General features: G+C 44.4%; 1 protein-coding gene across 3 annotated transcripts in view; it reads right to left on the bottom strand.

Moving 5' to 3' along the window:
* The window catches only part of LOC308597099 (chondroitin sulfate proteoglycan 4-like), a 47,554-nt gene extending 35,870 nt beyond the window's left edge, over positions 1 to 11,684 (bottom strand). For all 3 annotated transcript variants that reach the window (XR_014012835.1, XR_014012836.1, XM_081212602.1), the window contains exons 1-3: positions 11,227 to 11,684; positions 6,716 to 6,879; positions 1,104 to 4,664 (exon numbers count right to left, since the gene is read on the bottom strand). Coding sequence is in view for 1 of the 3 variants with exons in the window: in XM_081212602.1 (XP_081068728.1) it covers positions 1,104 to 4,664; positions 6,716 to 6,879; positions 11,227 to 11,296 (3,795 nt within the window). In the remaining 2 variants the exon portion in view is untranslated. The remainder of the gene's footprint in view (positions 1 to 1,103; positions 4,665 to 6,715; positions 6,880 to 11,226) is intronic.
* Between the last annotated feature and the right edge of the window lie 13,782 nt (positions 11,685 to 25,466).

Raw genomic sequence — 25,466 nt, 5'->3', positions numbered from 1 at the left:
CTCCAGCACTGCTATGTGATATCCGAATACAGTGGTGCCTCGCAAGACGAAATTAATCCGTTCCGCGAGTCTCTTTGTCTAGCGTTTTTTCGTCTTGCGAAGCAACCCTATTAGCGACTTAGCGGATTAGCGCTATTAGCGGTTTAACGGCTATTAAACGCTTAGCGGCTTAGTGGCTAAATGGCTATTAGCGGCTTAGCGGCCTAGAAAAAGGGGGGAAAGGGGGGGAATCGCAAGACTCGCAAGACTTTTTCGTTTTGCGAAGCAAGCCCATAGGGAAATTCGTCTTGCGAAGCGCATCGAAAAACGGAAAACCCTTTCGTCTAGCGGGTTTTTCGTCTTGCGGGGCACCACTGTACCGTGTATTCAGCCACTGAACTACGCTTGTCCTGCCTTTAAAAAAACAACAACCCCAAAGTATTTTAAAAATGGACCATACAATTTTTCACTCGAGAGCTCAAACACCAATGCCTGCAAAATAGTGAGCATTAAGACAAGAAGCATCACGCCTACTAATAACAGGGACAGGAACCTTTTTTTTCAGCTCATGGGTCACATTTCTGCTTGGCTAACCCTCTGGGTGTCAGGGAGGAGGAATGGGGGAGACTGCCTCCCCAGCCTGACCCTTCCAGAGAAGAAGGAGACCGTTCAGAATTACAACAGGGGTTTGAGGGAGGGTCACAGATCAGAGGCAGATGAGGGGGAAAGCTGGGAAATAATAGGAGAGGAGGAAGAGGAAGCACCATGAGGGCAACAGCTGATGGACACAGTGTCTTTAGAAAGCATTCCAGACCAGCCCCCTCTCCAAGAACCTGGCGAGCCTTGAAAGTGGGAAAGCAAAGGGCTTAGAAGCAAAGGGCCCTCAGGGCCACCCATAGGGGAGAAGGTGACAAATGAGGAAGTGGGAGGAAAAGGGACAACAATATTACTCTAAGGTGCTGCATTCCAAGCCTCTCTCTGTAAACATTGAATAAAAAGCAGCTGGTAAGGACTTTTATTGTCTTATCTGTTCCTGGCAACCAGCCGTAGGGGATTGGTTCCTCTGCCACCTGACACTGGGCTTCAAAATATATTGTTAAAACGATTAGACAACTTCAGCTTACCAGCAATTTCCCTTTAGTGATCTTGACTGGTTTCCCTTCCTCAACCAAAAGTTTGCCGTTATTTACGATCACTGGTGGACGCTGATGACTTTCCAAGAATATGCGGATGTTCATTTCGGCATCCAACTGGGCACCTTTAGCATAAACTGTAAAGTTAAATGTGTCAACCAAATTGTTACTATCATCATGTCTATACGTCACGTGCCTTACTTTGAGGTCATGCTGAGTGAAAGTGCTCACTGCTAAATCATTTACCAAGACCTGTCCATACTTTGGAGGTAAAGAGACCTCAAACATAATTTCGTGTTCACTTCTAATATCTTGGTTCGTGGCAGCGCTCAAGTTAGCTGTGGTGATCACTCCCTCTCGTCCTTTCTGGATCAATAACCCAGTGTTGTTTGCTAGACGGACGTAAGGGTCGGAAGCACTTACTTCAAGAAGTGAGGAAGTATAGTGCTTCCCATCAGTTACAAACAGCACAAAGCGACCGTAGTCTGCCCCACGATGCATAAACAGGACTCGCCTTTGTGCCAGGTCCTCTTGCTTAAACTGATACAGCCTACGAGACGTTTCATTGACGAAAACCAAGTCTCCATTAGGAATGCCACGCCTGGTGTACAATAACTGATTATCATCAAAATCAGTATCGGGGTCATGGTAGCAAAGGTCAGCCAAGGTCAGCAGTTTCCTTCCATTCTTAACAACATGAAATACCTTATCTATGACACGAAGTGGTTTCTCATCATTTTTCAGCTGGACAGAAATGTTAAATTTGATCTCTGCCGATAAAGGGGGTTCCATTTCCGGGTCTGAGCTCACCTGTTCCTCTGACTCCTTGGCAGTTGCTGTGATATGGATTTCATCATATTGCGTCTCAGAATCATCGTGTACATACATGAGATATCTACCAACTATATCCAGATCTGTGAAACTGCTAATGTTATTGTTACTTTCCTGGGAATCTGAAAGATTAATAAGCATCAACTTTCCATGACGCGGATTCTTTGTAACTTTATACTGGAAGGTCTTATTGGCGAAGGTTTGTGCAAATAATTCTGATTTCGTGATCAGTTTCCCTTCACCCTCAGTAACACTGAGGCCATTGTTCGTCAAAAGAATGTTTCGTGGGTCTGCTTTAATGCTGATTCTGAAATCATAGATATTTGATTCCACATATTTTGTAGAAATTAAGAATTGAAACGAGTCTTCCGTTTCTTCGCAGGGCCACTCGGTTAACTGATATTCTACGTTATAATCAGAAATGTCCTGCTGGCTAAATGTTGAATTTATTTGCAAAGGTGTGTTATAAAGCAGAAGGCTTCCTTTCTGAGGCAAGGACTGCAACATGTAATAAAGTTCATCTCCTGGCACTTCTACTTTTCCTATCACAGCAAGAAGATGATCTGAGCTAAGGTACTCCCTCTTTGATTTGTCAATTACCAGTGGCACATGTCTCAATAAATTGTACCTCAACCATTTCACCATGACCGGGAACAGAAACTCTTCGCTTCTTTTGCTGCCAATGCTAACTTTGAATTTAAAGTGTTCAAGGGGATTATCTTGCAGAATCTCTTTGAAGGTAGAAGCATATCTCACGCGGCCACGTTCAATGGAGCGTTGAGAAAAAGAGTTTGCCTCTTTCCATTCTCCACCGGCTTGCTGTCTCTGAATTTCTCCATAACGGGGCGGCTCTGTGATCTCATATCGTATATCCAGTTCTTGTTGGAAGGCATTTGTTTCGATGGCCAGATTGCTGGGTCTGATCAAAGCTGCTTCGCCTTGTAGTGTATCCACCCCTGTGTTGTTGACCAACTTATACTCTAAGGGAACTGCCACGACACGCAACACAACCGTGTTGCTGACTTTTTCCCCATCGCTCGCTCGCAGAACAATCCTGGAGTTCTTGGCTCCAGCGTGGACAAAGAAAACATTACCATTTTGTAAGTCTCTGTAAGGAAAGGCAGTAATGGCCTTGCCAGGCGTCTTGGAATTTTCTAGAAATCCAGCATCTGCATTCAGGACTGTAATACTGAGATCAGCAGCACTTGTATCATCATCCAAAATATTTATTGAATCTACACCCAGGCATTTCTTTGAGTGCTCAAAAAGAAGAAACAAGTTTCCATTGGGGAGTGTGAGCTCTGGAGCATCATTTATTGGCTTCACCGTAATGGTGAACATGTAGTTCTTGTTTCCTTGCAAATATGGAGGCATCTCTTTTTTACTGCTGGTAGAAACTGAGAAAGTAAAATAATCATAGCTTTCCTCAGAGCCATCGTGGACGTACAGAACTCTGCCTTGCCATAAATCTAGCATGGTGAATGTAGACTCTTCCTGCTCTGACTCAACATCCAACCTCAAATAGCCATGAGATGGCTGGTCTTTAACTTTAAAAAGGATTTGCGACTGCCGAATCCCTAATTTCTTGAATTCGACGTTGACTTTAATGTGCTTAGATTCAAGCGCTGCTTGCCCACCTTCTGGAACAATCAAGTTGTTTACAACTACAAAGTGGTCCTGACTCTCTTTCCCATGGAATTTGGATGCTACAGCACTGACAGCAGACATGGAAGCTGCTGTTCCAACAGGTTGTTTTTCAGGCGCTACAACTGGATTTGTACTAAAGGCGCTCTTGGTTTTGCATCCTGGTGAAATATCCTTAGTCACAAGAACATCCTTCAAGGATTTCCTTTCCGAGTTAATTTTCAAATCTCTCAAGCAGCCTCTGAATGATCCCCCTTGAGCATATCTCCCAGAAAGTGAGGTTAACCCCAGCTTCAGCACTCTGGCACGGACAATATCATTTACTCCACCTATATAAAAGGCCTCCTTGAGGACAGGAAGCTTAGTGAGCGAGGGTAATGATTTTTTCACTGTTTCCTTGCCTAGCACGAGTTCAATATATTTTGCAGAGATTTTCAGTTTGACAGAGTGCCACTGGCTATCATTGACAGGGCTAAGGGAAGAAAGGTGAAATCTGTTCTTTCCCTTTCCAAGATGAGCTTTAATTAGACCATTTTCAATTTCCATTCCAACAAAGTCTCCTGCTGGACCGGAACTGTACAGCAGCAAGCCTCTCTGAGCTGTGGTCTGCACAGTACACTCAAAGACTTTTTCAGTCTGGGTGTTCCAAAGTGGAAAAGAAACATAAGACTTTGAGCTAAAGAAACTAATAGGCTCCTCTTCGCCTGCAAAAAATTCATCGCTGCAGCCCAGTGACACTTCGTGGACATTTTTGAACCTAGGAGAAGGTCTCAGGGATGACAGGATGTCATGCTGGTTAAATATCACATCTTCAATGCATCCTCGGAAATTTGTTTGTGCGCCATTGAGGTAAGGAACATCAAGGTCACCACTTCCGCCAACATAGAGGCCGTGTTGAAAGTTTAGCTCAAACAGGACACCGGGCAATTTTGCGGCAGCCTGGTCATTTTTGTTAGTCACCAGTATAAAGTTATCTCTTTCACAATGGACTTCTATAACGTGCCACGTTAAATCATTCAGCTGGGAACTTCCTTGCGAACGGAGGACTTGTTCTCCTGCTCCAAGATTGATTCTCACCTACAGAAAAAATGATATAGTTTTAATTATTCCAATGAGTTAGGAAATGCATTAAGGAAAAGATAACAAACAGCATAAGCACAACAATTTCTAATCAGGAGTAGGTCCTACTGGTTTCAATGGGTCTTACTCCTAGGTAAGTGCACTTAAGATTGCAGCTTAAACTAACTGCACGCATGAAACACAGATATAGATACGAGGCAACTCTTGGGATCAGTGATGACACCTTGCCTTTAAAAGAAACAGATCTTCAAAGTTGCCTACCCCCTACACTAAGTCATAGTTTAGCATTGCATCTGAATCAGACTAGGATAAGAAAGGAAATAACTTGCCTTAAGCACTTTAAAACAAAGTAGAAAGGTGGTAACTAAATATTTCAGATCAATCGATCAGCATTTCAAGTGCATGATGCAATCTTAGCTCTGATCACTTAACTGCAATTTAAACCGTGCTTTCTGTATTATTTATGCATTTACAAATATAATGTCATCCATGTTCATGGCACTTTATCCTTGTCACATGAACTGTATGAATTAGCACAGGGAAAGTTCAAGATTACCTTATCTTCCCATTTTCTTTTTGGGTTGCCATTTGAAAAAGAGTAGCCATAGAACTTTAGAATGTAAAGTCCTTTGGATCAGGACCTAATATGTACTGCAGCTCTGAAAACTCTGCAAAGTCATTTGACGCAGTACAAATGAATCATAAAATGCGCCATCTACATTTCCCCCTCCAAAACCACCTGCAGTCATTCAACTGGCACCACCTCACCCAAGCAGCTATGTATGTGGTTAGTTCACTAGCTGCAACCCAGGATGGCCATGGCCTTATGTGAATGACTGTAGGTCCTAACCACTTTCAAAGCATCCCTGTCTGTACCATGAAACAGTGCTCTTATTCTGGAAGAACAGATGGCTTATAGTTGATGAGAAGGAAAGGTGTCAATAGTTGCTCCAGTATATGTATCTAACACTTGTGTGAAATGAGCAGGGCATGAGCAGTCTTTTGTGCTTGGTCCTAATAGGTAAAGGTAAAGGGACCCCTGACCATTAGGTCCAGTCGTGGCCAACTCTGGGGTTGCGGCGTTCATCTCACTTTATTGGCTGAGGGAGCCCGCGTACAGCTTCCGGGTCATGTGGCTAGCATGACTACGCCGCTTCTGGCGAACCAGAGCAGCGCACGGAAATGCCGTTTACCTTCCCGCTGGAGTGGTACCTATTTATCTACTTGCACTTTGACGTGCTTTCGAACTGCTAGGTTGGCAGGAGCAGGGACCGAGAAACGGGAGCTCACCCCATCACGGGAATTCGAACCGCCGACATTCTGATCGGCAAGTCCTAGGTGCCCACAGAGCCACCCACGTCCCATTTGGTCCTAATACTGAGATATAAATACACCATAGAATCTGCTCCTATAGCTTTAATTTCAATCAAATGGAGCCTGCATTACCTAACGCTGGAAGGCCCAGAACTCATGCTTTCTGTGCTCAAAGCCTTAGGTTCAATGCCTGGCATCGCCAGTTAAAAAGGATCTCAATGGCCTTGAGGAATGGCCAAACTGGTAAGGCGGTGCCATGGAGCTACCCCCCTGCTGCCATCACCATTGCTGCTTACCTGAATGGCGTGCGGGCAAAGCAGAGCAATGGCAAGGTCAGAATGCATGGCCCACTGGCAGAATCAATCAATCCAGCACTCTTGTATAGCCCAGACCCTGCTGATACCTTGCCTCCTTCCCACACAGTCCAGGTAAGAAGCAGCAATGCCAGTGTTGGGAGGGTAGTTCCACAGCACTGCACCTCCAACAACAGCTCCTCCTGGTGGTCTTGCTGGAGAATGTCCCTGCCTCAGACCTTGGAGAGCCACTGGCAAAACCAAAGCCAATGAGCCACAATCAAAAGGAAATGGAAAGTTCAGGTCGTTTTTTGTTTTACCAGTGCTGGCATATGTAATTTTTGTCACAGAGGACCTTCTGTTCCCTCAAAATTGGCAGTGCTTAGTTAGAAAGGCAAATTGTCTGGCTCATAAGACACCTCTGTTCGCATATAATCTTACCTGCACGTTTCCGGAATGTAGTTCCACCAAAAAATAAATGTCTTTTCCTGCAGCGAGAAAAAGTAACCCATCTGGTCTGCTTGTTTGAAAACGTAATTTCAGTGAAGTTGTTGAGGACGATTCGGCAATGTTTAAATGGACATAGCTTTCGCCATAAAATGATACTAAAAAGCAAAGATCAGAAGAGAACATTATTGCACACTTGCCTATAAATAATGGATTCCACACATTATATGCAGATGGTACACCTAGCAGTAAAAAATGTGCAGAATTCATTCTTCCTCCCAGTCCACAAACTTTATGGCTTGCATGTTTACTATGAGTTTGTGTTCCACATTCTACTACCATTAACAGCATAGGTTGTGATGTGGTGAGCTCCCTAATCCTGACAGGCTTGAGGAGTAGCAGTTTCTAGAGTGGCAGCTTTTGTCAAACAAGGAAGAATAGAAAGAGGCTTCAGGAGCAGGTAGGGTCCCTCTACCAGCACAGAGGAGATTAGCATGCTGGGAAGAAATCTAGATTAGTATTCTCCTTGCCATAATAGCTTCCCATGAACAAGGAGATGTGGTTAATCAGGACCTTTCCTCCATGCACACCACCACTTGCATTCAGAAATGGTAGAATCCTTTTCAGAATGTGGAGCTCAGTCCTTGGATTCACTGCAAGACAGCCAGGTTTGCAGAACCACAGTATCCCATTACGTCTGAACTGTAACCATGGTTCAGTCTCTACTGCTATGTTGTGCTTAGACAAACAAAAAAGAAATCTGCCTGGCCACAGCTCACATCTGGTTACATGAGTTAAAAAGAAATAAATTGTTTCTTCTTTTAGTCAAATATATATAGGCATAATGCATCATGTTTTTAATGAATTTTATTTATCAACCAGCCACCACAGAGGCTTGGGTCAAATAACCTCAGAAAAACAAAATAAACCCCACCAATCTCATTTCCCTATCTGTTGCTGATTTAACTCTCCCAAAGGCTGTCTGAAAGCCAAGCAGGTAGGTTTTGAAATACAACGCATTTGAAATATGGGAAGCAATTTATTTTTTAATCATATATGCTGCGGCCTTTATATGTGCAAAGCGCTTTACAACCATTTCTTTCCTGTGCTATTTCATTCTCTCTCACAGAAGACAGAGGAGATTACAAGTATGTGGCGAAAGGTGGTCTCCTAAATAATCATGCCTCGGTTAGTTTACTTGTTTTATATGTCTCACAAAAGCTGTTTGTTAGGAGAATGGTTAACGAAGTAGCTGCACCTCATAGCTCTGAACGGATCTTTTTTTTACTGCATAACAGCAACCAGGATTAATAAAACCCTCTGGTGAGTACGCTGCAAATGAATGGCATTTGCAAATCTCCAAAACACTACCATAATAACAGTAATCAGCACTTCGAGAGAGAGGTTGCCTGCCACCTGCAGCTGTTTTTCCTCCAGTGGAAAAATGTCAGGGGCATTGAAGGAAATAAAAATGGTGGTTCCCTTGCATCTATTACAGGCTCATATTACATTACAGCCCACAGAGGACTGGGCCAGGTTACAAGGGAACTAGGCCCAGGGCCCCTCAAGCTCGAAGCCTGCCCAGATGTGTACCTGTGTGCATACAATGTGCACCTGACTCATGTTAGTCTGTAAGGTGCCAGAGGAAGCCTCTCTGCTGTTTCAGTTGCAACACAAAGAGGAGCTGAAAGTGGTCTCCATATATGAAAACAACAGCTCTGGTAGTTGTGTGTCACAAATCCAGTTCCCCTGGCTGGGCTTGAGGAGACAAAGGGCGCTCTCAACCCTACAGTGGCACATCCAGCCAAGCTGCCTCAGCTCTACCTGCCTGGTCCTCCTGCACACCCAAAGTGGACTTCAAGCACCATTCTAGCATGTTTTAAAGTAACAGCGAAGCAGAAATAAAAAAATCTAAAATACTCAAAAGAAAATGTTTACAAAGTAATCCTGGGGATGTCTATCCAAAAACAGGGTCCGGGAAAATTCAGTGGGTCTTAAACCTCGGCAAATGTTCACAGGGTTGCAAATGCCTTGTAACATACAATTAATATAGGGTGGAACAAAAATTATGCCATCTTACATCCCTACCTGTGACATTTTTGGTTCGTTTTAGTGCCAAGACGTTCTAACATCAATTTGGCTGAAAAATTAGCCAGTTGCCTACTCTGGATAGGGTTGTACACACCCTGAAGGAACAGGTTCGCAGTTTGGGGGTGCTTCTGGCTCCAGCTGTGTCACCAGAGAGGCTCAGGTAGCCTCAACAGCTAGAAGTGCCTTTTACCAACTCAGCCTGGCTTGACAGCTATGGCCATTCTTGGAAAGCCTTGTCACAGTAGTTCATGTGTTGGTTTGCTTCCAGATGGGATTACTGTAATGTGCTTTATGTGGGGCTTCCCTCACGCTTCAGCCAGAAGCTGCAGTTAGTGCAGAATGCTGCAGCACAATAGCTAGCAGGAGTGAGGCCTTGTAGTGTATAGAACACCTGTGCTCAGAGAGCTGCCCATTTGCTACCAGATTGCGCTCAAGGTGTTACTCTTAGTATATAATGCCCTTAACAACTTGGGAGCAGTTCACCTACGAGATCGCCTGACCTACATGTACCCATTTGACTGCTTTGATCAGCGGAATTGGCACTAATACGGGTGCCACATAACACCCATTTGTAAGCACTTGATCGTTTAGTGTGAATTAATAAAACAGTAACTTGCCTATTTACTACAGCCAATTTTCCTATCAGCAACTCTCATAACATAAATCCACAGTGCTCTTTTTTCAATGATGTTTTAAAAGCCAATTTGAGGTATAGGGCTGGGGAGGAAGCTTCTGACTGATTGGGAAAAGCAGAAAATATATTTGATGTGCTACAGGCATGTACCTCTGAATCACGTCCAAAGGGTGCAATCTAAATCCCATTACTGTCAATGAAAAAACTACTATTGATTTCAACTGTTTTGATTTGCTTCCAAAACCTTTTAATGATGTGTGATTTTTTTAAAAAATGCAGCATAAGTACTAAAGATCAAAGAGGCAATACATCTTCTGTCCTTTATGGTCAAATAGCTAAAGCCTCATCTATCACACTGTAAGGCTCAGCATGAATTAATTTAGAATCTAATTATTCAGAAATCTGATCCTGCAAGTTCTTTTCCTGGAATGGAGAACTGCAAGATGAACAGCTCAGTCTGCAAACCAGTTTGAACAGAACACTTGCCTTAAGCCTGATGTCATCCTGTTGAAGACTACTCTGAAGTAATTCCAAAAGCCTCAGATTGCTTCAAAGTATGGCTTTTAAGGGACTTACCTGGCAAGGTAAATAATCTTGAAGTCGCACAAAGTTATCCATTAGGTAGAGTCCTGTGAAACTCAAATACTTGCTAATCTTGCTAACACAACTTGTCCAATAAAAGGGCACTGACCGGGGGGGGGGGCAGGTATAGTGTGATGCAGGAGAAACTCATGTCAACATCTCGCCTGGTACATGGGTTTCCAAACTTGAAAATTGCTGTTTGTCTTGGCCAACCACTTAATGATGTAGCCAATGTCATGCACTGTGCTAGATGCTGGTACACTGCAAAAAGGTGGTAGTCGTTTCATTGTATTCCACTGCTAACGACGTTGATACCATCCTTGGTTGTCGAAAGGCAACCAAAGTACCAGAATAGGGGAAGGGGAAAAAGAGCACTTGCCATCTCTGTCCACTGTTTGGCTCAGCAGATTACTTCTCAGGTTCTAGCAGGATTCTACTCCATAAATTAGTTATGTCAGGTCTTAGCCTTTGAGCACGAGAAGCAATGTAATGCATCTGAACACATGCAGAGTGCAACTTCCCACTACTAGGCTTCCTCCTAAATACCTGAGATTAAGGTCCCGGTTTACAAACCAAGTTTTGCTTCCGCACTGGTGTGTACGTGTGTGTGTCTATTTATCCAATCTCCCATTTTAGTAAGAAGTTTTGCATCCAAACTATTGGCATTAACAATACTATACAGCCGAGCTGCAGATTGGTTTGGTTGTAAAACTTGTTGAAGTTCCCAGGAGAGACATGCGTTTTCTTTTGTTTTCTTTTAGCTTCGATTACAAGCCTGGGCACCTGGCACCAGGCTCGCGCGCCACAACAGGCACGCATCGTGCCCCCAAACTATCATTTCGTGCGCGCCTCCCCCTCCCGCCTCCTCCAGCCAAGTGTCCGCTGCCAGGCTACAGCGGGCACGAGCCGCAGCCCTCGAGGGCCAGCCTGCGCCATGCGCTGCATTCTTGCAAAATGCAACCGGGACTGGCCAATCGCTCGCAGAGGCCGACGGGCGAGAGCGCAGAGCAGGGAGCCAAAGGGTGGAGCCGAGGGAGCTCTCGGCAAAGGTAGCTCTGCAACCCCGTAGAAGCCGCGCGGCCCAGATCCGCCCGCGCAGCCCCCACCTTCCCTCCTAGTCCCCGGACTTTTTTTGCGACGGCACGGAAAGGGGGTGTCGCGGGCAGCCCCAACCAGGCAGCGTGGTTTCTTACCCTACCTGCCAGCGCCTCTCGGCTAAGGGAGAGCAGCAGCAACAGGGCGCTCCCTGAAGCCCAGCCCGGGGCCATGCCGCCCCGTCTCCGGGGAAAGGGGAGCAGGCGACGGGAGGCCCCCGGGAGCGGCGCCCGCTTGCAGCGCCAGGGAGTGGGAGCTCCGCCCGCCGACAGCTGCCGCCTCTGCTGCTGGCGGGCTTGTTGCTCAGGTCAGGTTACACAGCAGAGGGGCGAGGAAAGGGGGAGAGCGGGCCGGGCGGGCGGTGCAGAGATGGTGCTCCTCGCCAGGTCTTTCCCAGAACAACTGGGCTACACTTCTGGACTACGTTTGGGCCTGGGCTCAGCCCCGGAACCTTTTCTTCTTGTAAGGTCATGCGTGGTTCTAAAGAAAGCTAAGTCAAAGGACGCGGCATCCTGTTGTTATTGTTATCATCATCGTCCTCTTATAAATAAAACACTACAGCATGGCTGGACAGAGTGTTACTGGGAGAGCAACAGGTTGCAAAGTTACAGTCTTAGCTGTGGGTTGATCAGTGGCTTTCAACTTGGCACCCTGGGGGCAACACTGAGGGGTCGGGGTGCCACAGGCAATACTGAATGGTCAGGGGTGCCACAGGCAATACTGATGGTCAGGGGTGCCACGGGCAACACTGATGGTCAGGGGTGCCACGGACAACACTGATGGTCAGGGGTGCCACGGGCAACACTGGCCTCTGGGCCTCTTTCCTTCCCTCCCTCTTCTGATGCCCTCTTGCATCTCTGCCTCCCAAAGGCTTGCACAGCTGTTTGTTGCAGCAGCCCTGGCTACAAGCTCCCTGGGCGAATGGTGCCTCTGGGGCTGGCCAGGGGGCGCTGGTTGCCAGGAGCTGAGGTGGCCTCCGAGTAAGCAAGCAGGCAAGGGAGCCTAGCCACCAGTCTTCCAGCCCTTGCTGTTGTCTGTCCATTCCCAACAGCACATCTAGTCCCACACCCCTGTGGGGCAGTGGAAGGAGGCACCTCTCTTTGGGGCAGGGGGGAAGCTCAGAGACCGGGGTGGCAGCAGCGGCTGCCCAGAGGACTCTCAAGGAGAGGGGAGAGGAGAGGAGGCACTCCACAAGGAAGGGTGTTCAAAACAGGGTGAGAGGCTGCCAGCTCTGCAGGCAAGGGGTGACGTAACTGGGCTCCTGAGCCCCACAGCAGTGCCGCAGAAAGAATGTGCAGTGGTACCTCAGTTTACGAACTTAATCCGTTCCAGAAGTCTGTTCTTAAACCGAAAACGTCCTTAAACTGAGGTGCGCTTTCCCTAATGAGGCCTCCCGGTGCCCTTCCACCGTTTGGATTCCGTTCTTAGACCAAGGTAATTAGACTACTTTCGGTTTTGCGGAGTTCTTAAACCAAATTGTTCTTAAACCGGGTTACCACTGTAGTTGGTCAAGGGAGCCATAGCTGAATGTAGCCCATTGGTAAACCACTGTTGATTATCTGCCTGTCTCTGCTCAAAAATATGTAACAGACTGTAAAGGGCAATAATAATAATAATAATAATAATAATAATAATAATAATAGATCTTTGAATTCAGGTGGTTCAAAGCAGCCAGTGTCATTTATCTTTATACAGTGGTACCTCGGGTTACATCTGCTTCAGGTTACAGACTCCGCTAACCCAGAAATAGTACCTCGGGCTAAGAACTTTGCTTCAGGATGAGAACAGAAATCGTGCAGCGGTGGCATGGCAGCAGCGGGAGGCCCCATTAACTAAAGTGGTGCTTCAGGTTAAGAACAGTTTCAGGTTAAGAACGGACCTCTGGAACGAATTAAGTACGTAACCAGAGGTGCCACTGTACAGTTGCTTTTCTCACAATTCATGAAGAATCTCCCATCCTTATGCACCTTCCACTATATTCATACTAAAGCTGTCACCGGATTAAATACTTCTCAGTCCATCAGTTGCCCAGGTTTTAAACTGATTAATCAGTTAAGCAACCTATTAAATTGACGTAAGATTTCTTGTGGATAAAAAATAATTCTGAAGGAGAAGGTGAACTCTGGGGTGGGGACAGGCAGATGCCTCTTCTGTGATAACCACCCCCCATGTTTTTCATAAGTATGTGCATTAAAAATAATTCAATTTTTAAAAAACAACATTTTTAAAAAAATCAGTCTAACCAATTTGTTTCTGCATTCTGATGGATTTCTCCTCAGAAATAAGCACCACATAATAGGAGCCAACTCCCAGCCCACCGCCCAATAAATTATTTGAGGGGACTGGGTCCCCACGGAGTTTATAGGCATTGCCATTCAAATGGTGTGTGTGCACCACATCATGTGATCAAGTTATGTGAGGTGGGGCTTACCTGGGTCCCTCCAATATTTTGTTCAAGTTGGCACCCTTGGTCTATAGGATTGCAGCCTAAATGTTTTAGCCCAAATTAATGCTGTTGTGCGACAAGCAACCCTCAAGTGTCAGGCTTAGTACTGGATTCCTTTTTTAAAGCTCATTTGCTCGTAGCTATTTGTAGGATTATACTCTGCTTTCAATTAATCTGTGACGTTTCACTGGTTCTAACTATAATCTCATAAATCACGTTTGTTCTTTGTAGGACAACAACTGTGTGAATTGGTCACTCTTTACTGAGCTATACTTGATTCAGTTCAGTCTCTCTGACATTAATATATCTTCCAGGAGCCAATATAAAATGAGCAAACACTCATTTCTGTGGTTTAGATTTGATGACTATCTGAGCCCATTGAACTGAAGCAAACAGTGGTTTAGTGTCTACTCTACAAACAGCAATTTCCAGAGGGGCAGCCCTGCTAGCCTGTTTTTGCAAATACAACAGTGTCTTGTGGCACTTTAAAGACTTAACAAAATTATGACATTAATTACATTACATTAACTTACATTAACTATTGTCCTGTTTGTCAGATGCATGAAGTATTAACCCTGACTTACAGGTATACGTATATACACGTTTTATGGGAGGTGAGGGGAATGTGAGGCTGGAAGAAAATGAGAAGAGATTCATTTGTGCTTACCTATAGATAGATCTATCCACACACATATGCAAACCCTATATAGTTGTAGCTTAGGATGACACTTCATCCATCTGATGATGGAGAGACTCTAGTCCATGAAAGCTTATGCCATAATAGACTTCTTGGTCTTTAAGGTGCCACAGGACTCTTCATAGTTTTTGGATACAAATAATGATTTGCAAATTCTGAAAAGTATTTGCATGTTATACATTATATTCACGGTTCTCAAAAGTGGAAAGTAGGCCTCCTTAAGACAACACTAGGGATGCGGGTGGTGCTGTGGTCTAAACCACTGAGCCTAGGGCTTGCCAATCATAAGGTCGGCGGTTCAAATCCCCGCAATGGGGTGAGCTCCCATTGCTCAGTGCCTGCTCCTGCCAACCTAGCAGTTTGAAAGCACGTCAAAATGCAAGTTGATAAATAGGTACCATAAACGGTGTTTCCGTGTGCTGCTCTGGTTTGCCAGAAGCGGCTTAGTCATGCTGGCCGCATGACCCGGAAGCTGTACGCCAGCTCCCTTGGCCAATAAAGATGAGCACGCAACCCCAAAGTCGTCCGCGACCGGACCTAACTGTCAGGGGTCCCTTTACCTTTAAGACAACACTGGCAATTGCTGAAGTATCCATGGTATACTTTCTAAGTCTTTTCTTTTTCAATGAGGAGCAGTCGCCATGGAGAGGGATTTATTTCTGCTCGGCAGCCTGTTCAGTTTCGCTGCACACAAACGTTCTGCAGTAGCAAATTTATATCTGAAGATAATAATAATAATAATAATAATAATAATAATAATAATAATAATAATAATAATAATTTATTATTTGTGCCCCGCCCATCTGGCTGGGTTTCCCCAGCCACTATGGGTGGCTTCCATAGAAACCAAAAATACACTAAAAACCCATCGTTGTGATATAGGGCACTATTACCACTGGAGGGCGATCCAAGGCTGAAAACCATGATATAGTAGTATAAAACAATACTTTTCTTCTTTTTAAAGCAGATAGAATAGTGTGTCTGTAACAAAACAAAGCAAAAAGCTGTTATGAAAAGTGTGTTCATAACAACGTATTTGTTGCATGACATTACATTTCAGTTTTGTCCTGTTGGATAATAGTGAACTTCTGTAATAGCATCCTTGAGCCCAGGCAGATATTCATCTCAATTAAATTCAATGCACTTTGCTGGGGGGGGGGGAGTAAACCTTAAAATAAACATCAAACATTACAATATCACACCAAGCAAATTTATAACTAAGAATATTTCACGATAAATATAACAAATAACATTATTCCAAACAATGTAATAAAAAGGAAGGATGTATCCTGTGGCACAATGGGTTAGTGTACAGTGGTGCCTCGCAAGACGAAAAGAATCCGTTCTGTGATTCTCTTCATCTAGCGGTTTTTTCGTCTTGCGAAGCAAGCCCATTGAAGGATTAGTGGATTAGCGCTATTAGCGGCTTTTAGCGGCTTATCTGCTGATCGGATCAGCTGATAAGCGGCTTAGAAAAAGGGGGGAAAGGGAAAAAAACAGCAGGAACTCGCAAGACATTGTCGTCTTGCGAAGCAAGCCCATAGGAAATTCGTTTTGCGAAGCACCTCCAAAACGGAAAACTCTTTCGTCTAGCGAGTTTTCCGTCTTGCGAGGCATTCGTCTTGCGGGGCACCACTGTATCTGGCTGTTAACCAGAAGGTTGGTGGGTCGATCCCACCCTGGGATGGCTGTGGGCAGGTTTCCTGCATTGCAGGGGTTGGACTACCCTTGGGGTCCCTTCCAGCTCTGTAATTCTGTGACCTAGTCCAGCATCCTGTTCTTGCAGTGGCCCAACAGATGCTTCTGGGAAGCCCACAAGCAAAACCTGAGCACAGCACAATTGCCCAGTTGCAATTCCCAACAATGGCTTTCAGAGGAATACTGTCTCCAGCAATGGAGGTGAAACATGCCTTCATGGCTAGTCATATTTTAAAGCACCTAAGTTGGCATCAAAGTCATAAATACCAGTTCCATTCTTTTGAGCCCAGGTGGTGCTGTGGTCTAAACCACTGGGCCTCTTGGGCTTGCTGAAGGTGGGCAGTTCAAATCCCCATGATGGGGTGAGCTCCCGTTGCTCTGTCCTTGCTCCTGCCAACCTAGCAGTTCTAAAGCATGCCAGTGCAAGTAGATAAATAGGTACTGCTGCGGCGGGAAGGTAAATGGCATTTCCATGCGTTCTGGTTTCCATTGTGGTGTTCCGTTGCACCAGAAGCAGTTTAGTCATGCTGGAAAGCTGTCTGCAGACAAACGCCAGCTCCCTCCGTCTGAAAGCGAGATGAACGCCATGCCCCATAGTCGCCTTTGACTGGACTTAACCGTCCAGGGGTCCTTTACTTTTCACCTTTTTATATACCAATCCAATGCCATTTACAGTTAGCTCAATTAAAAACATCTGAAAATTCCTACACTTAGCAATGAGGGACGCGGGTGGCGCTGTGGGTTAAACCACTGTGCATCTTGGGCTTGCCGATCAGAAGGTCAGCAATTTGAATCCCCGCGACGGGGTGAGCTCCTCTTGTTCGGTCTCAGCTCCTGCCCACCTAACAGTTCGAAAGCACACAGTGCAAGTAGATAAATAGGTACACGGCATTTCCGTGTGCTGCTCTGGTTTTGCCAAAAGCAGCTTAGTCATGCTGGCCACATGACCCGGAAAAACTGCCTGCAGAAGTGGACAAACGCTGGCTCCCTCAACCTGCAAAGCGAGATGAGTGAAGCAACCCCAGAGTCATTTGCAACTGGACTTAACTACCTTTACCTTGCACTTAGGAATATCCGTGTTCCATCTTCCGTGTGTTTTCTCTCAAGTAGATATATTTTGTTGGTATAGAGATTTCTGCTGCTTTTGGAACTCTCCTTTAAACTCCTTTAAACTCCTTTAGTATTTATTATTATTATTATTCATTTAAGGTTCTGTGGTTGATAAATTCTACACTATTATATAATATATATATAATTACGTAATTCTACAATATGCCATATATCATAAAGACACCACATTCTCTGCTTGTGCCTCAGTCCCAAATGGAAACACAAACCCTGGGTAACTACTGGAATCTCACACCGCTCAGAGATTTGTGTGGGGTGCAACAATATATGGAGCAGCAGTCAACTACGATTTACTCATATAAGCTCCATTAAATTTAATGGCCTTACTTATCCATCACCATTAATGTCAGTGTATCTGCTCCATGTGAAACTTTGTTGAATACCATCCCTTGATTTTTAGCACATTTGTCTTCCCATTCATTGTAATGGAGGGAGCATACTGTATATGCACTCAGTGAAACATGGATAATCTTCCTTCGCCAGAATGAATGGGAAAGCCCTCATGGGCATAGGAGGTCAGTGGATACTAGCATGTTGGAAATTCTGTGTCTGAAACAAACTGCTCGTATCATTCAAGCAAGTACTTTAAATAAGCATTTTCTGTTACAGTGAAATAGTACTGTGGTTTTAATGCTCAGCATGACAAATATATGCATTCTCTGGTGTTATAATTGTTATGCAGTCATATAGAAATGCCGGTGTTATTTTATTTTTTTAAAAACCCTACAGCTGCTATGTGCTCTGTGTGGCTCTGTGTGTTTCTTATGGACTGTGCCAATATTTTTGCTTTGTGTTGTCTCGGAGGGGAAATATTAAAGCTAATAGTTGCAGTTTCCTGAATCTAATTTGCGTGGGTTTTCATTTCATTATAACAGGCATTTAGCCTTTATTTCATTATAATAGGCATTTCTGCTTCATCCTATTAAAAGAGCTTTCAGTTGGAAGGAATAAATTGCATTTGGCAGAAAATTGGTCCTGAAAGAAAATTTAGTTCCTAGTGAGGCAGAGTGGAGGGCATGTGAATTGAATTGGTTTCATTGCTTTCCTCAGAGACGGAAGCATGTGTTTCCAGTAAAGAAAGCTGATGATCCTGTCAGACCACTGTTCTAATCAATAAAATTACACTCACAACCCACCTTCCTTCCATGGAGCTGAAGGTAACATGCATTGTTCTACTCTTTTTTAATGCTCACAACAATCCTGTGAGGTGTGTTGGCTGAGATGGTGACTAGCCTAAGCTTACCCAGTGAACTTCATGAATGTCACCCTGGAATTATTGGAGTATGATTAATCACAGTTGCCGTGTATTATGGATTTTGAAGTCTTCATGGCATACTGTATAAACTAACCTGAGTGTGCTGCCAAATCTCGAGGACACTGCAGAAAACTTTGAACATCGAAACTTGTTTTTGCAGATTCAATGGACAGCTGTGACTTTTAGCAAGCCTGCTAGCTATTTCAGAACATCGTACCACAACCCTAGCTACGTGTTTCTTTAACGTGTCAGTTGATGTCAGAAGCTGCTTTCTAGTTGACTAGTGGTCTTTCTAGCCCACCGCAAGACCACCGCTAATAAGCCTGACAGGAAGTATTTCCTCTTTCTTTTGAACAGCTCTACATTTGCTGTATCAAGGGATTGATGAATCAAGTTTCTATTTCAAGTTTTTCAACTTTATACAGTGCATTTTCATACAATGTATTTTACTGTTATTTTCATCGAAGTACAGTATGCATTACTATGCACGCTGCTCACTAATATATGCATTTTGGTACATATTTTTTGTTGGAGAACTACGTTAAGAGAAATGTGAATTTCAAAAGTTAGCTGCATTTCAGTTCATGTATCGTTTTGGGAAGTGACAACTGGGTAAAATATGAACTGAACCAAATTTCTCCCCATCCCTAGCTATAGCAAATCCAGGTGTCCCTTCATGTCCAATTCTCAGAATGCATCCATTGCAAACGGGGTGATAAGAAATTCAAGAGGGGACACAGGAATTTTTGAAGAGCAATTGCACAGATTCCTTTGCAGGATAGTAGTAATGTTAAAATGAAAGGCTGCCTTCAGATGTGTTCGGAATGTTCTTTATTTTCTTGATATCTGATGGGAGGGTATTCCACAGGGCGGGCACCACCACTGACAAGGCCCTCTGCCTGGTTCACTGTAACTTCACTTCTCGCAGTGAGGGTACCACCAGAAGGCCCTTGGAGCTGGATCTCAATGTCCAGGCTGAATGGTGGGGGTGGAGATGATCCTTCATGTATATCGTAAATCTTCAGTCAAAACCTCTTCAGTGAAAATTTGTTTTTCAGATGCTAATACTTAGCATTCTTTCATAGAATGTTAACTCATTTCTGCAGTAGTGACACTGGGTGGGAAATTCATTGTGGATTTTTTTCCTTCAAAACCTGTGGATAAAAACCTCTCATCCTAAAACTGATGCTGACCTGAACAGACTTAAGCTTTACAATCTGACAGACCAGGCTAGGATTATTTTCTGCACAAGTTATTTTTTTCCCAGACTTCTTCACAAAGACTGCATTGTTCTAAGTGGCCTTTACATAACTGCTTGCGTGATTATCTCCAAAATATTTTGGGAAAGAAGCTGGATAAAGTAATGATGCAAGACCCCACAGATTTTTTTTAATGCTTTTCTTTCTTCTTTTTGGTATGCAGAGTTTGTGAGAACAAAGTGACACAGCACAATGTCTGAAAGTGCATTTAATTATTAAATTTAAGTAATTCAACAATTTAACCATGTATTAAGGTTTCATCACTCACTGCTGAAGAAATGAGAGAAACTCGTGTATGCGCTACAAAGTGGACCACACGCATTACATCTTAGCAGATCTCAGCAGTGTATTTTTGTTTAGCTGGTAAAATGCAGCTTGCTTTCTTTTCTAAAAGAAATTGCTATTGATTTTTCAACAACATATAAACAAAAAATAGATTTTCCCACACTTCCCCACCAACCCAGGAGCAGAAGATTGGTTTATCAGATTTTGCCATAAGTTTGTTTGCGAGTTTGGTGGGACGTGGGTGGCGCTGTGGGTTAAACCACAGAGCCTAGGACTTGCCGATTAGAAAGTCGGCGGTTTGAATCCCCGCGACGGGGTGAGCTCCCGTTGCTCTGTCCCAGCTCCTGCCAACCTAGCAGTTCAAAAGCACATCAAAGTGCAAGTAGATAAATAGGTACCACTTCGACGGGAAGGTAAACGGCATTTCCGTGCGCTGCTCTGGTTCGCCAGAAGCGGCTTAGTCATGCTGGCCACATGACTTGGAAGCTGTACGCCGGCTCCCTCAGCCAATAAAGCGAGATGAGCGCCGCAACCCCAGAGTCGGCCATGACTGGACCTAATGGTCAGGGGTCTCTTTACCTTTACTTGGCGGGAATGTTAATTTGAAAAGCTTACAAAAGGGTACCATATTTCAACAAAATCATCCACATCACTTGCACTGTTCAGAGCAAGCATGTTTTTTGTTAGTTTTTCAGATAAGGCAGTTGTCTATACATTCAGTAGCCATCGTGTGATGTGGAGATGCTCAAGTCCTTTCCAGTTCTGTGCTATTTTTCCATTTATTGTTTTTACATGCCCTGCATCTGTAAATTAAACAGCAAAAACAAGCTAAAATATGCACACAATCCTATGTAGTGTGCTGCAGAAAGGGGAGAGTTTAACATCCTCACCCATTTGCCCTTTTCACTGTAAAAACTAGACACACATGCACCGCAGTTGTAAACATGTGGGAAAGATTTGAGTTTAAGCCAGCCAATCTGCCACTTCTTGTTTGTCCCTAAAATCACCCCCTGGGGAAGGATTTGAGGCTAGGTTCTCACCGGTCCAGTGTTCCCAGTTGCCAATCAAACCATCTTTCCTTCCAATGGCAAACTCTGGAAGAAGACTGTAGCCAAATGGGGCCACAGAAAGAAGAGGGTGGTGTCTGTTGCTCATTTAACTCTGAGGTTTTGTACAAAAAGACGCTTGAAAACAATAAAGTTTCTTCCCCCCCCCAAAAAAAATGCATTGAGGACCGAATATGTTCAGTAGCCCACAAAATGTAGTTTGACAATTGAAGAAGAAATATCAGGAGAGTAAAAAGAGCTGTCTGGGACCCTGAACAGGAATACTGACAAGGAACTGTGGCGAAGACGTATCCTCAAAGCTTTGCATTTATGCAGAACCTCCCGCTCAGTCCAGACCCCTTGACCCAGAAGCTGCATAACCATTTACTCTTTGCCTCCCACCGTTTCTCCAGCAATCAAACCACAACATTCCTCCACTGCACTGGGCAAAAGTTCAAGATGGTTATTGAAAAACTAGTCCTCCAAATGCCAAACCTATATGGTAAATGCCTTTCGTGGGAGTGCTGCAATCTTGTCCGTACTATTTGTGCTTGTGTGCAATCTCGGCACTCAAAAGGAAGTGGACCCTCAACCTCCCCCCCACCCCACCCCACCCCCTGACCACCAACTTACTTCCCTTTTAACATTAAGACTTTCTACCACTGATATTTTTACTTGGATCCATGTATAGCTATCTAGTTGATGCCCTGATGGGTTACAATCTGTTTTCAGCAGCTGACCCAGACATAACATCATCGTTTCCTGATTAGATTGATATGGGTTTCTATTATTTGCCTTTTCTTTGCACCCTGAGAAACAATTCTTTTTTGTTGTTGTGCAGTAAACAACATTGCAAAGCCCATATTAAATCATAATTATTTACCATGCTGTTAATGCACCTTTGTCCCTGAGGAGCGTGGTGACGTGAATTTACAGGAAGATCGGGGTATTTCTCACCAACAGCTTCCTGTTATTGATATGCTTTTGTTCAGTTCTGATCCTTTTTTAAGCCTTTTGGATTCTCAAGGGAAAAATAAACTAGCACATTCCATTAATCACAGGAATGGAGCCCATAGTTGGGTGTCTTAACAAAATAGTTTTAATTCTGGCCACTGAATTCCGCACTATATTATGTCAGGGTTTAAAAATAAATGTGCATGTTTTTATTATTGTTTTGATTGCAGTGCTCAAAATCCCATAGCCTGGAGCTCAGGCATAGAGTATCTGCTTTGCATGCAAGTAGGACTGGCAGAGACCCCCGTCTAAAATCCTGGAGGTCTGCTGCCAGTCAGTGCTGACAGAACTAGTAAGATGGACAAGTGGTATGACTTCATATATGGCAACTTTTATGTTCCTAGCTGAGAGTGCTCCAGAATAAGGTTGTGCATATGAATACGCCAGAATGGTGTCTTATTGCAGGTGTATTCTGCAACAGGCGCTTGGCACAATAATATTTGCCCTAGCAGTAGATTCATTCTGCTTTATTTTATTCTGTGACGCTTCCCGAATGTATCAAGTGAAAAAAGTAAGCAACTCTTTTAACAGCTGAAATGTTTATCAAGCTTGCAGCCTCAGGTCATTTTCATGTCTTAACGAACAGTACTTCTGCCGTCTTCCTCACAAGGAAGGCTATTCATAGGACCTTTGGCTCCATTCTATCTGAAGGTCACATTGTTTACACCAATTGTGGATGAAGTTGCGCTTTTCCTGAGGAGAGCACACTTCGAAGGGGGGTGGGGAACAGAATAGACTTCACCCAGCATAACACTGTTGACAAATCATGTATTTTAGTCACAACAGGGGTTCAAGTCATCAGTCAAAAGATATCCTTTTACTGTGCATTTATGATTATTTGTGCTCATTATGCAGTATAGTATACAGTGGTACCTCAGGTTAAGTACTTAATTTGTTCCGGAGGTCCGTTCTTAACCTGAAACTGTTCTTAACCTGAAGCACCACTTTAGCTAATGGGGCCTCCTGCTGTCGCCACACCACTGGAACACAATTTCTGTTCTCATCCTGAAGCAAAGTTCTTAACCCGAGGTACTATTTCTGGGTTAGCGGAGTCTGTAACCTGAAGCGTATGTAACCCGAGGTACCACTGTAGTTAGTATAGTAGGAGTTCCAGACTAGCAGTGGGGAGAACTGGGTTTGAGTCCTATACAGCAAAGAAATTCACTAAGTGATCATTGGGCCACTCACTCTCTGAACCTAACAGGGTTGATGTAATGATGAAACAGTGTGTTTGAGCACTATCAGCACTTTAGTGGTAAACTGAGGGGGGAAAGTTAATAAACAGACCCTCCAAGTGTCCCTATTTTGCAGGGACAGTCCTGGATTTACAGAAGCCGTCCTGGTTTCTGATTTGATCCCGGAATGTCCCGCTTTTCCTTAGGATGTTCCTATTTTCGTCGGAGAAATGTTGGAGGGTATGGAGTTATGCGACCTCCCAAGCCAAGGAGATAAGTAACTATACCATTTAGAAGACATCTGAAGGCAGCTCTGTAGAGAGAAGTTTTAAGATGTTTAATGTTTTATTATGTTTTCATGTATGTCAGAAGCCGCCCAGAGTGGCTGGGGCAACCCAGTCAGATGGTTGGGGTATAAATAATAAAATGGTGGTGGTGGTGGTGGAATAGGACGTCCCTACTTTCATGGGGGGAGAATGTTGGAGGGTGTGAATAAATAAATAGTGACCAGAGAGTAACCTACTTCCAGAACACATTAAGGAGCTAGAGTCCCTCTGCATGGGTTTTGAATACACTCAAACTCAGGACGAAAAGGAGAAACACGCTAAGAGGAAGGCATGCTTGGCAAACCCTCACCATGATCAACTCACACCCAGAAACCTATGTCCCCACCGTGGAAGGATGTGTGGATCTTGAATTGTCCTCCATAGTCACTTACGGACTCACTGTTAAAACCATGTTTATGGAAGACAATCTTACTCGGCTATGAGTGATCACCAAAGAAGAAGACAGGAACAGGAAGTGTCTTGCAAGGAACATAAGAAGAGCCCGGCTGGATCAAGCCAATCCAGTCCAGCAACTTGCTCTCACATCTGCCAAGCAGGATCTGAGCTTAATAGCCCTCTCCCCTCCTGCAATTCTCTACAGGGCCTCTTCTCCTCCAAGAGGGGAGGGGTTGTGAGCGGGAACAGCCTCCCTGTTCCTGATTGCTTCTGCTGCCGCGGCCAAGCCTCCCAGCCGACCAATAGGGCTGGCTGGTGGGTGGGGCTAAATGCGTCTAAACAACCGCGGCAGTGCTCTTCTCCTCAGTCTGTTCCTGCTTTCTTCGGATCTCCCACCCTCCCTCCCTCTTAGGTCAGCTTCTTTTTGCGTATTGACCTTGCTATGGACTTCAGTTGGTTGCCCTGGTTGCCCAAGGGGCCTGGTAGGACTTTTTATCCATTTGGCACCAGCCTCTTAGTTTTTTCGCCTACCTCGTAACAATTCGCCACAATTTTCTGGTATTGGCGGTTAGGCATTGGAATATGTGTGCTGTGTTGGAGGACTGGGTATGCACCATCATCTACCCCTCCTCTTTTGGGTATTCCATTAAAGGAATCCGGTGGTTGTGGATCCTGTCCGATGCCCTGCTAGTGGCTAGGGCCATGGCACGACCCCCGGTGACGTCATGGGGGAGCTTCCAGTTGTATTTGCATCAACAAGCTCCTCCCATTGGTTGTTAACCCTGATATGACTCCCGGCTGTGTGGGGTGGAGTCTTGTATTGCTGTTTCATCCAATGCCTAAGCCAATACTACTCACATGCTGTAACCAATAAAGTTGTGGCCTAATTTTGCCCATTAACCTAAAATAATGTGTCTGTGTGTCTTATTATAATCCTATGAGGGTGGGGGGTCCTTGACTCACAACTGGCATTTAGTGGCAAACCACCTCCAGCAGTGGCTAATTGCCATTGATAGTCTTAACAGTGATGAAGAAGAAAATGTTCTCTCTGCAAAACGGCCAAAGGATTGCAACAGGTGTGAGCTAAGCGGAATACATAGGCCAGCCTAAGAAGCGAAGTAGAATGAGGCAGATTCCTGTATAGAATAGGAGTTTCTTTTCAGTATAATTTTGACAGTAGCGCTGTGAAACACTATCTCCACTTGGAAATGCCAAATGTTTTGTTGGAGGGTGGAGTTAGGAATAGATAGGGTGGAAAATTTTGTTGGGTTTTTGTTGCATGGTGGAAATCAGGAATAGATAGGCCAACCACTTAAACTGTAGGAAAAAAGAGGACAGAGATTTGCATAAAATTTGCACATGGTAGTTGATATGTAGAGTTGCAAATTTAGTTGCAAGTCACTGCAGTTTGAATAGAAACACAGCACAACTCAGCAAAGTGGGGGCAACTGTGACCTGGTGGTTTTTGTGCCTGCCCAGTCTGCAGGTACCCAGCTGTGGATGGGTAACTTGCAGAAGGCTCTCTGTTCTGGTGGTTCATTTTCTTTAAACTGGACAGCCCTCCAGAAAAACGATTACTTCTAAATAGAGGGTTGTTCTCTATAAAGGAGCACACCCT

This window comes from Podarcis bocagei (genome assembly GCF_964188305.1).
Source record: "Podarcis bocagei genome assembly, chromosome: 11".
NCBI lineage: Eukaryota > Metazoa > Chordata > Lepidosauria > Squamata > Lacertidae > Podarcis > Podarcis bocagei.
Note: the sequence above shows the minus strand (reverse complement) of the source record. Positions and strands in the feature narration are given on the sequence as shown.